The 12643-nt window shown below is 43.2% G+C and overlaps 1 protein-coding gene across 3 annotated transcripts in view; it reads right to left on the bottom strand.

The window, feature by feature from the left end:
• Positions 1 to 2671: 2671 nt before the first annotated feature.
• The window catches only part of esrrga (estrogen-related receptor gamma a), a 65569-nt gene continuing 55597 nt past the window's right edge, over positions 2672 to 12643 (bottom strand). For all 3 annotated transcript variants that reach the window (XM_029846443.1, XM_029846442.1, XM_011609671.2), the window contains 3 exons: positions 6014 to 6120; positions 5750 to 5912; positions 2672 to 2916 (listed from right to left, as the gene is read on the bottom strand). In XM_029846443.1, the coding sequence (XP_029702303.1) occupies positions 2672 to 2916; positions 5750 to 5912; positions 6014 to 6120 (515 nt within the window). The remainder of the gene's footprint in view (positions 2917 to 5749; positions 5913 to 6013; positions 6121 to 12643) is intronic.

The raw sequence follows: 12643 nt of genomic DNA, 5'->3' as shown, positions 1-12643 counted from the left end.
CGTATGGTGTTTCTTCATTTAGATACTAAATAGCTCATTAATTATGTCTATTTTGGTAAAGATGAAAGCTTTCCTTTGATCTCAGTGGTCTAGTTAAGTTGCTAGAAGAACATTAAATCTGGTTGGGTTCATTGGGAGAGAAGCTGGTACCCCAGACCCTGAGCGGACTGATCCGGCAGACAGACAACATGGCATGTTGTCAAAGAAGAAGCACATGACACAAGAACAGGAATCACCACAAGAAAAAGGACACAGCAACGCCTTCAGGACCCAACACAGGAGGAAAGGACGTAAAAACAGAACTTGGACAAAATTAAATGTTTTTTCTTGAGGAAACAAATAAAGAAACAGTGAACATGTAACGCACAAGGCTGAACTACGTTTTTTCTTCTTTTCCCTTCCCAATAAATTGTCTTATGTTAGAATTATAATCTGTATAATTTACAATATACAATGAGAAAGGAGGAAAATACCCCTTAATAATAAGAGAGCATGTGATGTTAGAGATCAACTCCACCCAGGCTGCAGCGCTCGTCTGCTGTGACACGTTGCCCTTCTCTACCAGATTACATTCTCTATCACAGGCTGACATTCTTATTAGATATTTTAAAAAATCCTTGGTTGTTTTCATCTGTTAAAGCTGTGATGACTGAAAATGAAAATCAATACGTATCCACGTGGTGAGAGGTCGGGCGGGTTCCTGTTTGCCCTGCTGTCCACTTCTTGTAGTTATTAAAACCAACCAAGTGAATTCCATTTTCAGAAATGCACAATAGGATCTATGTGTGCCTGATGGCCACGTCAAGTCGGGTTTTTCTACAAATGAAGCCAACAACTAATTAGCTCTGGCATGAAACAAATCCCATGACGTCACTTTCAGGAGCTTTAATGGGGGGGCCTATTCCTGTACTGCTGCCTGCCACCAGAGGGCGATGACAACACTTCAGCTTCACTCATCTACTGTAATGAAATAGAAGAGCTAAAATGAAATTTGTTGTGACATGTGATCAGCGGACACGGCGTAGCTGTAGGAAAGCTCCAGACATCACCACCACCTAGAAACACTATCTTTGACTGCATTTGTTCCTCATCTGCTGCGGCAAAATAAGAAAACGCCGAACGTCTTTAGATAGCTCGTGGCAACTCACATTCTCAGAGAGCCAGAGAATGTACAAACTGTCCTCAATGCCGCCCCCCCACCCAAAAAAAAAGAGTGACAGATGATGTTAATATCACAGACTTAGTCGATCCTTTAAATCCCACTATTGCTCAGATTTTTCTAAGATTAACGTGGATTTGTTAATACATTTTTACGTGTTATATTTATATATGACATAATTGCTGAACGTGATCAAGCTGATAGAAAAGGAAAAACATACAGTATCAATTCCGTTTTAAGAAGACAATATTAACAAAAACAGCAATGTCATGTGTCATATACAGGATGACAGTTATTTACAACCCCAACACCGTCGCAAAGATTAAGTTAGAAATAAAGACAGAAAATAAGGATGGCAACAATTGTTGTCCTTTGTTTAGTCCTCATCAGCACACCTTTCCCTCTGCTTTGACCTGCATGGAGACTGAAGCCTCCCCATCACATCAAAAATCTCTCTGCACTGACCAGATGAGCTGGAGGGGTTGTGAGTGAGGGAGCCGGGCTTGATTATAACCTTAATGACACATTCACAGATTAAAATCTCTACCAACTTGTGTGTGAGGGGCCAGCGGGTGGGCCTGAGGAGCACCCAACGGCAGCCCAAGTCAGCGTTTGAATATTTGGGAGTTGCAATCATTACTACAGATGTTAATGATGACAGATTTTGGGTTGCTGGTCCTCAACAAATATAAGCCATAATGCAGTAAGTGGAGTAGGGGGGGTCACTGGCTAAGCAGGAGCTGAATTTATGGAGAAGATGAAGTGCTTGGAGCAGTGGTTTCCAGTTTGGTTCCTCTGAGTCCTGCTGGTTTTCACAATAACACCTGCTAGAGCGGAAAACTAGCAGCACTCTGGAGGGGCATGATGAGCAGCAGCCACTGTCAGATGAGAGAACACTTTAAAGATGACTGGCATCCTCTGAATGGACCAATGCCGATCTTTGGCAGGTCTTCTCTTTCTATCTGTCCAACCAAAACTGTGTAATTTGACAAAGTGCCTCTTTAAATCTTCTTCACCGTTTCTTCTTTTCCATTCATGATTATTTAAAAAACCTCAGAGGCAGAAAACACGTGGAAACAGAAACATGGCATCGTCTTTCGGTCCCTCAGGACTAAAATTAAAAGCTGTTTTTAAAACGTGTCCTCATCTAATTATTGTTACTGAATATATGAGAGTTTTGCCATCTTCAGTGTTTGGAGCCACCACGCTGATCGGTGTGGGATTGTTAATACAGGAGCTTTTAAAGGAAACACCATCTTCCTCGGCAGCCAGGGGTCAAATCCCCAAAGGTCAAAGGTTAAGTGAGTGTCCTTTTGTCAAGGATGGTACAAGTTCAGGGTTTCAGGTACAATGTTAAGCTTAATTGTTTATTCAATGAGGGGTTTGTGTCAGTGGATATGCTCCTGTGTGTGTGTGCATGTGTGTGTGTAATAATGTGTGTGTGAGTAGCAAGAGGTCATTCAATGTGAGAGTTTGCATTGATGCTCAGGTGGAAGGAGAATCCAGCTGTCCTCACACCTTGGCCTCCAGCAGCTCCAGGAAGAGTTTGTGCATGGGGACTTTGCCGTCCTGCTTGATGCTGTAGAAGTGCTGCACAGCCTTGGTGGAGATCTGACGGAGCAGGGGCAGAGTCATGAGCATTTTCCCTGCCCGACGAGGATCCTCCTGGTGCTGCGAAGCCTCGTAGTCCTGCAGGGCCTCGTGGAGCACGTCCTGGAGCTTCTGCACTGCATCCACATCTTCAATGTGCATGGAGTCTGCAGACAGAAGTCAGAAAAAAAACTGTTAAATGAATATTAGGCCTTTGTGGAATCTGTAGATTCTGTTCGTTTTATTTTGTGACTGTAATAGTTAAACAGATTGCATAATACATTTAATAGTAAGATTTTGCAATAGTGTCCTATTTTTTTTTGCGAGTATGAAATAAACATCCAGTCATAATAAAATGCAAATTAGAGAAATGACAGCATCATGTATGATTGATGAACGATTCACTCCAAAAGGATCAATAGCAGAGATGCACCTATGTGACTTTTTATAGGATAAGTGCAAAAAATGATTGTTAAACAGAAAAAAACATTTATAAGAAAGCTCAAGTGTTGCAGATGCAATGTAGGTTTAACCGTTACCATTGCTAACTAAAATAAGAGCCAGGCTTTAAATGCTGGGGCTGCTTCTGTCATTAAAGAGTAGAATGGTGGGTGTGATGAATGAGCGGACAAAGAGACGGGTGGGTGGAGAAAAAAGAGATGTACTCGCAGAATGATGAAGAGATGCAGCAACACCTCAATGTGTGTGTGTGTGCGTGTGTGTGTGCGTGTGTGCGTGCGCGCACACATCTGTAATCTCTCTTTGTTCTGGCATGTGAGGTGTGTTTCAGCATATGTGGCAGCGCAGGCCGAGAACGTCCCTCAATGATAATGCTCCATATTACCCCTTTGGGAGGTAAAGTCTTAATGTGAGCTGGCCTTTAGCTCCCAACCCCCAATCAATGCCTCGGATCAATGACTACATGCATGTTAAATAATAATCACAAGGCAACTATTGATAGGCCACCACACCCTACACACACACACACACACACACACACACACACCCAGAGCTAAGAACTTTATGTGTGTGCCGAGAAAGTATGAATACACAACTCAGAAGAAGAGAACACATTAAAACACTAATAAAACACTTTAAAGTGCTACCATACTTGAAACAGGATTTCTCTACTGTACACACACACACACACACACACACACACACACACACACACACACACCCACACACACACACACACACACACACACACGCACACACAGACATACACACACACACACAGAGTGATGGATCTACAGAGTATAATGCATGTATCAGTGTGCAGATCCAGCCAAGTCAGATGGTTGGATTCTTTAAGGGATCAATACAAAATTCTTTTGTCTCTAAAAAGTGAGCACTTATTTCCAGTTTTGGCTGCTTTGAGTGGAAAAGAGTTAATTAATGAGAATGTAATCAACATAGGATTTGCTAATGCAAGCATGTAAAATAATGTGATTTTTCTTTCCTTTTAAATGATAAATTGTATTTTACATGCAGAGTTTGAAATAAACTGCTCTGCAGGAAGTTCTGTGAAGTGATAAGGACACAAGATGTGCTGCAAATTAAGAAAATTAACTGTCAGTCACAATTAAGAGAGAATACTTTTCTCCTCATACCAGGATTTGTGATAAGTGGTGAGAGGAAGTACAGAGAAGAGAAGTTAAACCCAAGTTTAATGAGTTTAACATTGTTTCTGATTAATACGGAGTATTTAGTATTTGGACATGGCTGCTGCTTGTGCTCTGACCTACAGTCTATCGTCAAGTATACTAGAAGACCTTAATGAGCACGAGCACAAAAGCCTGCTTAACACACATGTTAACACGGAACTCACAATTCAAACACACACGCAAGCACGCACGCATGTTTGCTGTTTCCCATGGCTAGTTTAGCCATCTTTATATGTGGGGCACGTTTGCTAACATTTCTTAAGGCCTGGCTTCATTAATGCAGACGATTAGCATCCTGTGAATTAATTAGTGTCAGTGCCCTTCAAAATGCTAATGCTAGCATTCTGTTGTCTTGGAGAAGAGTTTGAGAGTCTGGACAATGATGCAAAGTTCCTATTTAACCATCAGCTCTTTCAGTTCCATTCATTTACAGATGTTGGTTGTGTGTTTCTCTCCTGAACACTAAGAATTTTACATTCAAATAATTTTTTTGAACAGTTTTTTATTTTAAATTATGGCACTTAAATAAATGTGTTTTACATTTTGTTTTGGTTGCATTTTATTTTTAAGTTGTAATTCTCTGTCACTATGGTATATGTGTATGGTGTGTGTGTTTGTGTTCTATCCTATTTAAAACACACAGTTTTGTGTGTTATTTATGTTCAGACGCATAAAGTTGACATGACTGAGAGAAAGACTGAATTTGTTGGTTTGTGCGAGTGTTGATGGTGGTAGAATCGGAACAAAAGACCCCCCCATTGCATCCCCCCATTTAAACACATTGTATTGACAGCTCCCCCCTTGTAATTAAAGAGTACTGAAGAGCTGGCCAGCTTCCAAGACAAAGTTCAAAAGATGGGTCATGGGAGGAAGAAGGCTCTGTGTGTGTGTGTGTGTGTGCGTGTGTGTGTGTGTGTGTGTGTGTGCGTATGTGTGTGTGAGCGAGACTGAATGTGTGTCTGAGTGAGTAAGTGAGTGAGTAAGACTGAATGTGCGTGCGTGTGTGTGTGTGTCAGTCAGCTGTCGATGCAGCTGGACACATCAGAGAGGGGCTTTATCGACAGACTTTGGGCTCTAATGATTTCACCTTATTTAACAGGCATCTGAAGAGACGACTATGCTAATTGTAAAAGCGATTGCCATTTCGTTTCAGGAGGAAAGCTTCAGTTTAAAAACACACGTGTTGTTGTCATGTGTAAATGCCACTCCAGCTGGTTTCATGGTACGTGTGAAGGTAGACTACGTATTGGAAAGACGTGTTTGAGATGAATCCTCTGGCTTTGGGATCAACTCTTTATTTTAAACATTCCAATAAATAAATAACTATCCAGACCTGAATTAGCCAAAGCAATGGCCTTCAGAGTAACAAACTCCTCCTTCTCTAGTTTCATCGTCCTGTATTTCTTCACAAGCTGAAGGATGGAGTTGTTCAGGTCCAGGAGTCCAGCAAGCTTGGACTGGTCTTCATCCATGATGTAGTCCTCAGCATAAACCAGCTGCAGAGAACCCAGAGGTCAGAGGTCAGAGGTCACAGAGGCTGTGGTAACATGGATGACAAACTATTGGAGGAAAAGACAGAAGAATACTAGATACAGACCTTGTCTTCAAAGGACAATGAGCGGTACACAACGCGCAGAATCAAGATCTCCATCCATGCGCTCTGCAGTAGACTCATCTGGTCGGCCAAAGACAGCGTGGAGAAACCTGGAAATGATGGAGAAGAATGAAATGATGAGACCACAGGATAATCTGGGAGTAATGAACAGTGTCAAAAAGTGAAACTAGATGCAAATGAAAATAGTACAGCTTATTTTGACTCTCAGGGGGAGGGGGGGTGTCAGGATTAGCCCTCATCCTTCCATCCAGAGTTCTCCTCCTCCTCCTCCTGCTCCCTCCCCTGTGCCCAAGGCTGTTCTCCTGGGAATGGCAAGTCTTATCTCCCCCTGACACAACCTGCATGGATCAATGCTGGCCATCGCTGCTGCACCACACACACACGCACGCACACACACACCCTAATTGCCGCCATGGCCTCAAAAGTCCTGCTCTCTCCTGTGTCAATCCATGTCTTTCTGTTTGCTTACTCCTATATCTGTCTGTCCGTCCAGTCACACTCATGTCTTTTTACCCATCAGTGCCTACGACTAAACGTCTGAGCACCTGAATTTGTTTCACCTCTTCTGTCTGGGTCTACATTCAGGTCTTTAGCCTTCCACCACTTTTCATTGTTTGGTCTGTTTGTTTTAAAAATAGCAGTAATTCAGATGAGTGAATCTTTCTTTCTGTGTTTCAGTTTCTGTCTATCTTCCTTTTTAATAAAACACCTGCCCACTCACACCTTTCCTCACAGCTGTCCTCTCCTCATACACCTGTCCTTTCACACCTGTGTTAGCCTGCAGCCCATGTGAGCACTCCTGACAGATCTCGCTGCAGGAGTGTGAGAGAGACAAGAGCATGAGAACATGAGATAAAAAGATGTTTCAACATCTGTTGCAATGTGCTTCCTGTAAAGCTGCTGTGTGTGTGTGTGTGTGATTGTGTGTTAGACGGGCATCTCATTATGTCCAGGTTGAAGGTTACTGTTGTTTGTGCTGGGCTCTCATTCATTTCATGTACAACATTAACGTCTGCAATACTAATCTAGACGCACACTCAGACACATCACATGTACAGTAGACACCAATAACACACACACACACACACACACACACACACACACACACACACACACACACACACACACACAGTGAGGTGAGCAGTACCTTTGCCAACTGGCAGTGTCATTTTCTACTTAATGAAATCATCAGAAAGGATTAGGTGAATTTCTAAAAGGGGTTTTTACACACACACACAGACACACACACGCACGCACGCGCAAACGCACGCACTATAGCGCGCACGCACGCACGCACGCACGCACGCACGCACGCACACACACACACACACACACACACACACACATATCTTAGATGTCTTCAGAAGCTCCTCAGGACACAACGTGGGCAGGGGGAAATAAGCACATTGCTAAAATTAACACACACGCTTATTGAATCTGTGCAAACCCTGAGGTCAAATGGAGAGAGGACCAGAGTGACGGGTTAATATCATTTAATGGTGTCACTGGTTGAGTGTTTTAACTTGTCCCTGTGTGTTTATGTGTGTAAGTGTGTGTGTGTACAGTATAGTGCGAGTGTGCTTTCAGCACTCTGGCACCTGGAGTAGTGTGCATGATTCAATCAATTTAAGCACATCCCACTGGTGGAATTTGATCTGATCTGGAGACCAGTGGGGCACATGTGGCTCAAGATGTGCAGACACACACACACACACACACACACACACACGGACAATAATTAAAAGTCTGATTAATTTATTGAGCTGAAAGTGCAGCAGTTTTTATTGGGGTTCATCAATGATCTTTATCAGTGAGTTCCTGTGTGTGTGCGTATGTAAGTCTTATGTGTGAACATTTATGTGTGTTTTGTGTACACAAACACACAATAAGGCCTGTGTATAGGGTGTGAGTCCTCTGACTGGGTTCATCAGCATGTTTGTTTGCATACACCCTCATGAGCATGTGTGTGTCCACCTGTGTGTGTTTCTGCATGTTTGTGTGAGTGCACCTCCCTGGACCTCCTCCCCTCTCTACCAGCCTGTCTGCGCTGTTCAGCCATCCAATGCTTCTTATCTGTCTGATTAATAGGCGGCCAGCTTCAGGACAAATTAATTAACAGATAACGCGATCTCTCCCTTTTTCCCTTCCTCCCTTCCTCCCCCCTTCTCATGAAACGATCGATACAGCAGAAGAAAAGAAACATCAATGGGAATTTAGTGCTGATGATGGAGAGAGGGAGGTATTGATGGAGAGAAAAAGAGAGAGAGGACACAAGGAAGGGGGAGATGAAGAAGAAAGCAGAAAGGGTGTTGGAAGGGAGGATGGGGTGGAGGTGGGGGGTGGAGACCCTTCTTTCATACCTGCGATTTTATTTGACAAAGAAAGTTCCTGATTTGGCTCTAATTACATTTGCTTTCTGCCCATTGTTGATAAGGAATCTCACAGTGTGTATGAGTGTTGTATAGTGTGCGTGTCATTGCTGTATAGTGCATAAGAGTGTTGTATAATGTGTGTATCATTGTTGTATAGTGCGTATGAGTGTTGTATAGTGTGTGTCAGCGTTGTATGATATGTTGCAGTGTGTGTTTTGCTGATGGGATGAGCTGGGCGTATCTGTATAAAAAGTATTAATTGATTAAATAACATAAATGTTCTTTTAAAACATATGTTCCAGGTTTATTTTATTTGTCAAAAACTTCCCTTGAACAGGAAGAAACCTTGAACAGGTCCAGGCTAAATACAGCATTATATTCATCACAACTTGCTGTGTTTCTGGGTTAAACACACGTTTGTCCAGAGAGATGTTAACGAAGGAGATGATTAGAGCATAAACTAGATATCAAGAATGAAATCATCATTACTACATAGTTATTATTGACTTTTTTTGCAACATCTGCTGGAATGTTTGGAAAGTATGTGTGTGTGGAGGCGAGTGTGTGCACATGCAGTGGCCTGACAGGAGGAGGCTGCAGTGCAGTCATGCAGAATTAACCTTTCCTGCTTGCACTCGTGCGCTCCTCTCTTCCCTATGCTCTATCAGACACACACAAAGACAAACACACAAACACACGTCGATTCCCCAGCCACCCTGCGGCCTGTTTGTCTGCCAAATGAGTCCTGACTGCACGTTTACACCCGAGACCGCACAACAATCTGGCGTACACACACATACAGGGTAGCCCTCTCTCATGCCCCAGTTGCTACACACACAAACACACACAACCAGGAGGCCTGTGCGTATTTGTTTTCTTGTGGTTACGGGGCAAATGGGAACCAGTGAGAAGTGATCGTGATGCTTATGAGTAGCTGGGAGCTAGTGCGCGCAGTCTGTGGTGTTCATGTGGGGATACTGCTTGACTGTTTTCTGCTGGTGTGTGTGAGTGTTGTTGCTGTGCTGACATTGTGTATCATGAAAGGTACCATTGCTCAACTGGTCCCAGTATTTAAACAGGTGGCTGACGGTAACATTCTGTCACAGGTGGAAGTCAGGACCTCTGGCACAGTTGGATGTTGAGTTGTAAGAAATAAAGTTAATATCAAGATTTGTGAGATGAAAGGATGTTTTACAGCTGAACACTTTGCTGCTTAAAAGACTGTGATATGGAGGTAGGTTGTGGAGTATCGGGCCTGCTCCGACTCCAGAGACAAAGTGCCCTGTCTGAGTGGATCACTGCCCCGACACACATCTAATGGCACATGTCCATGTGTGTGTGTGTGTGTGTGTTTGCGCATCTACAACAGCAAAGGCTCGCACTCATATCCAGCGTTCACGGGCAAGGTTACATCCACTCACTATCACACAAAAGTAACACACATTACATATTCACACTGGACTGGGTTTTCCAATTAGAACCAATCCCCATAAATAACACTACACAGTAAGAAACTTATTGAGAAGCCACAATAATGATATTAATAATAAAAGTTTCTGAAGAAGTTTTACCAGGTGCCTTTTAACTGGGGTAAACCGCTTTATGGTCATCTGCTTCCCCCCTTCAGCTGTGAGAACAGCGGATTGTTTTTGTGCAGCATGTACGCGTATTGTGTTCTGCAGGGGACAGATTTAAGTCTTCTGGCCCACTGAGATAGAGATTGCATTAGAACACGTGAAGTTTCCAACAGCTACCAGCACATCAGTGCCCTGCACAGACTGTATGTGCGCGCTTACACACATGCGTGCGTGAGCTGGGTGTGTATGCACAGTGTGTCAGCGGCTCCAAAACTCTCTATCGTACGTCTTTCTGTGTGCTTTGCTGCTTCAATTTGTGTTTGTGTGCACACTGTTGCACACTGTGCAGTGCAAGTGCTCCCTTGTGATGTTGTGTGTATATGTATGTGTGCGTCTGTGTGTGTGTCTGTTGGCACTTCAAACTGTTTTGTACCATACGGCCAGACGCCGGCCCAAATGAATATGGACCCCCTGTGATGGCTTTGGCCAAGCTGAAAAAATACACAAGATATACACATGACATGCGCAATAGCGAATGCCCTATCACACTACACACACAGACACACACACACACGCACGCATGCACGCACTCACACGCGCACACACCAGATGACCCAATTACACCGAAATGTGCAATGAAATGGAAACAAATCTACCCAGAGAACCAGCTAATTTAGTGGGGCTTAGACGCACTCACACACACCCACTTACACACATGCATAGACTCCATGCAGGTTTCACTGTCATGAACACATGATGAACTATTAAAATCACCTCACACTTGTCACTTAGGCAGCTTCTACGTTTGAATGATCATGCGTGTCATCACTGATGGTAACTGGTACAACAAGAGCAGCCTGAAGCTCAACATGAGCACAAACAAGGTTCAACACTTTCAATATGGATACATCGATGATCAGATTTAAGCTTCAGGTTCAGCTTCTGAACAAAGAATATATCCCAAGTTTGGTCATTTTGGTTTCAGATTTATTTTGGGGAATATTGTCTTCCAAAATCTTTAACTGGTTTGATTGGCAACATGTCACAGAGACTCTAAACATTGACTGTTTCCAGTAGAAAAATGTGAAGGAGCTTGGTTCTACCGGTAATTAGAATATCAATCTGAGAGTTCAATTAAAAATCTGCCTGTGACAGTTAAGGTTAATCTCAGGTCTCCGTCTGTGGCTGTTGTTTGTCTGGAAAGCATCATGTTCACATCACAAAACTGCTTGAATTGTTAATATACTGAACTCTGTCTTTTGTAGTAAGATGTGTGGGTGTGCGTGGGTATGTGTGTGTGTTTCTGTGTGAGTGAGTGTCTGTGCATATGTGAGAGTAAAGGGATTATAAGATATGATCTGTCAGAGTTGATGTTCTCTTTTACTTCTTTCACCCTTCGCTATCAGAACTATTGACTGCACATTTAAGTCTTTCCATTATTCTTTTACAGTCACACATAAAGACTGGAGGGCCTAAAAAGGTGACAGACTGGTGCCAGAATGCACAATAATGTTTATATTTACAGGTTGGTATCTCAAAAAGGGCTCTTTGCTAAAAGAGGCTTGAGCTGTGAGGGACATCACCTTCATCCTCTCATATTGTGGACAAAATATCTTTTTCTATTCTTTGCCCTCCCACCCTCCTCCTCTCATCCCCTCTTTGCTCAGCGCAGCCTCGGGGAGAGAGGAGCAGTCACAGGGTTGCAGTAGCCTCTAATCAGTGTGAACAGCTAGCTAATTACCAAACCCTCGGCCCTGCCTGACTGTTAATTGCATACATTAGACACCATCAGCAGCACTGCAAGATTAACACTTAAAATCTTCCCATTGCTGCAGAAGAGATGAGTGCTCAGTGTGTGTGTGTGTGTGTGTGTGCGTGTGTGTGTATGTGTTTGAAAGAAGTAGAAGAAAAGCAGGAGACGATGGCTATGTGCTGTATTGTCTGCGTGCACGTGTCTGCTGCCTCTGTGGTTGCGGGTGATAATATTTAACACTTAATTAGACCCAAAATGGAGAAGTGGAATCATGGAGATGGCTGTTGAGTATTATAGCTGTTGCGTGGGTGGGGGCAAACGGTCGTCGAGGGCAACCCCGCGTCTCCGTGGAGACGACAGATGGAGTGACATTAAGAGCATAGCAGTGGAGGCATTTCAAATAGTAAAATATCAATATTTACATTTTAATTAGCCACTTCTCTCTCAACCAGGGCCGTGTCAAGGACTGTGGGTGATTGTGTGAGAACGTGCCACTGGCAGTTCCGGTGGGCCGGGGGAGGAAAACTCTGCACAATTCAAAAATGTTGCTCAAGTGAACGGCCGTCTGCTCTGCATTAGGTGTCAGTAAAACAAGCATCTGCAGAATTTCTAACATTATTTCAGCAACCTTTAATGTTTACAGGTTTTTTAAATCCACTTCCCTCTTCTGCTTCATCATGCTCCCTCCTTTACTACAGTGCTGATGTGGGCAGGAATGACTAAGCTGTGACTGAAACCGTACGTAGGATTTAACCTTGTGCACACAACACTGAGACTCTTTACATTCCCAATCTGTCTGTGTCCGTCACTCCCAAATACATAGCTGGCAGAAAGATTTCAGAGACAATAAGCAGAAAATCTTAAAATCTTTTTGTTTTTCAGGAGAAATCCCTTGAACCTTTTCTGTTTC

Source organism: Takifugu rubripes, chromosome 13 (assembly GCF_901000725.2).
Source record: "Takifugu rubripes chromosome 13, fTakRub1.2, whole genome shotgun sequence".
NCBI lineage: Eukaryota > Metazoa > Chordata > Actinopteri > Tetraodontiformes > Tetraodontidae > Takifugu > Takifugu rubripes.
Note: the sequence above shows the minus strand (reverse complement) of the source record. Positions and strands in the feature narration are given on the sequence as shown.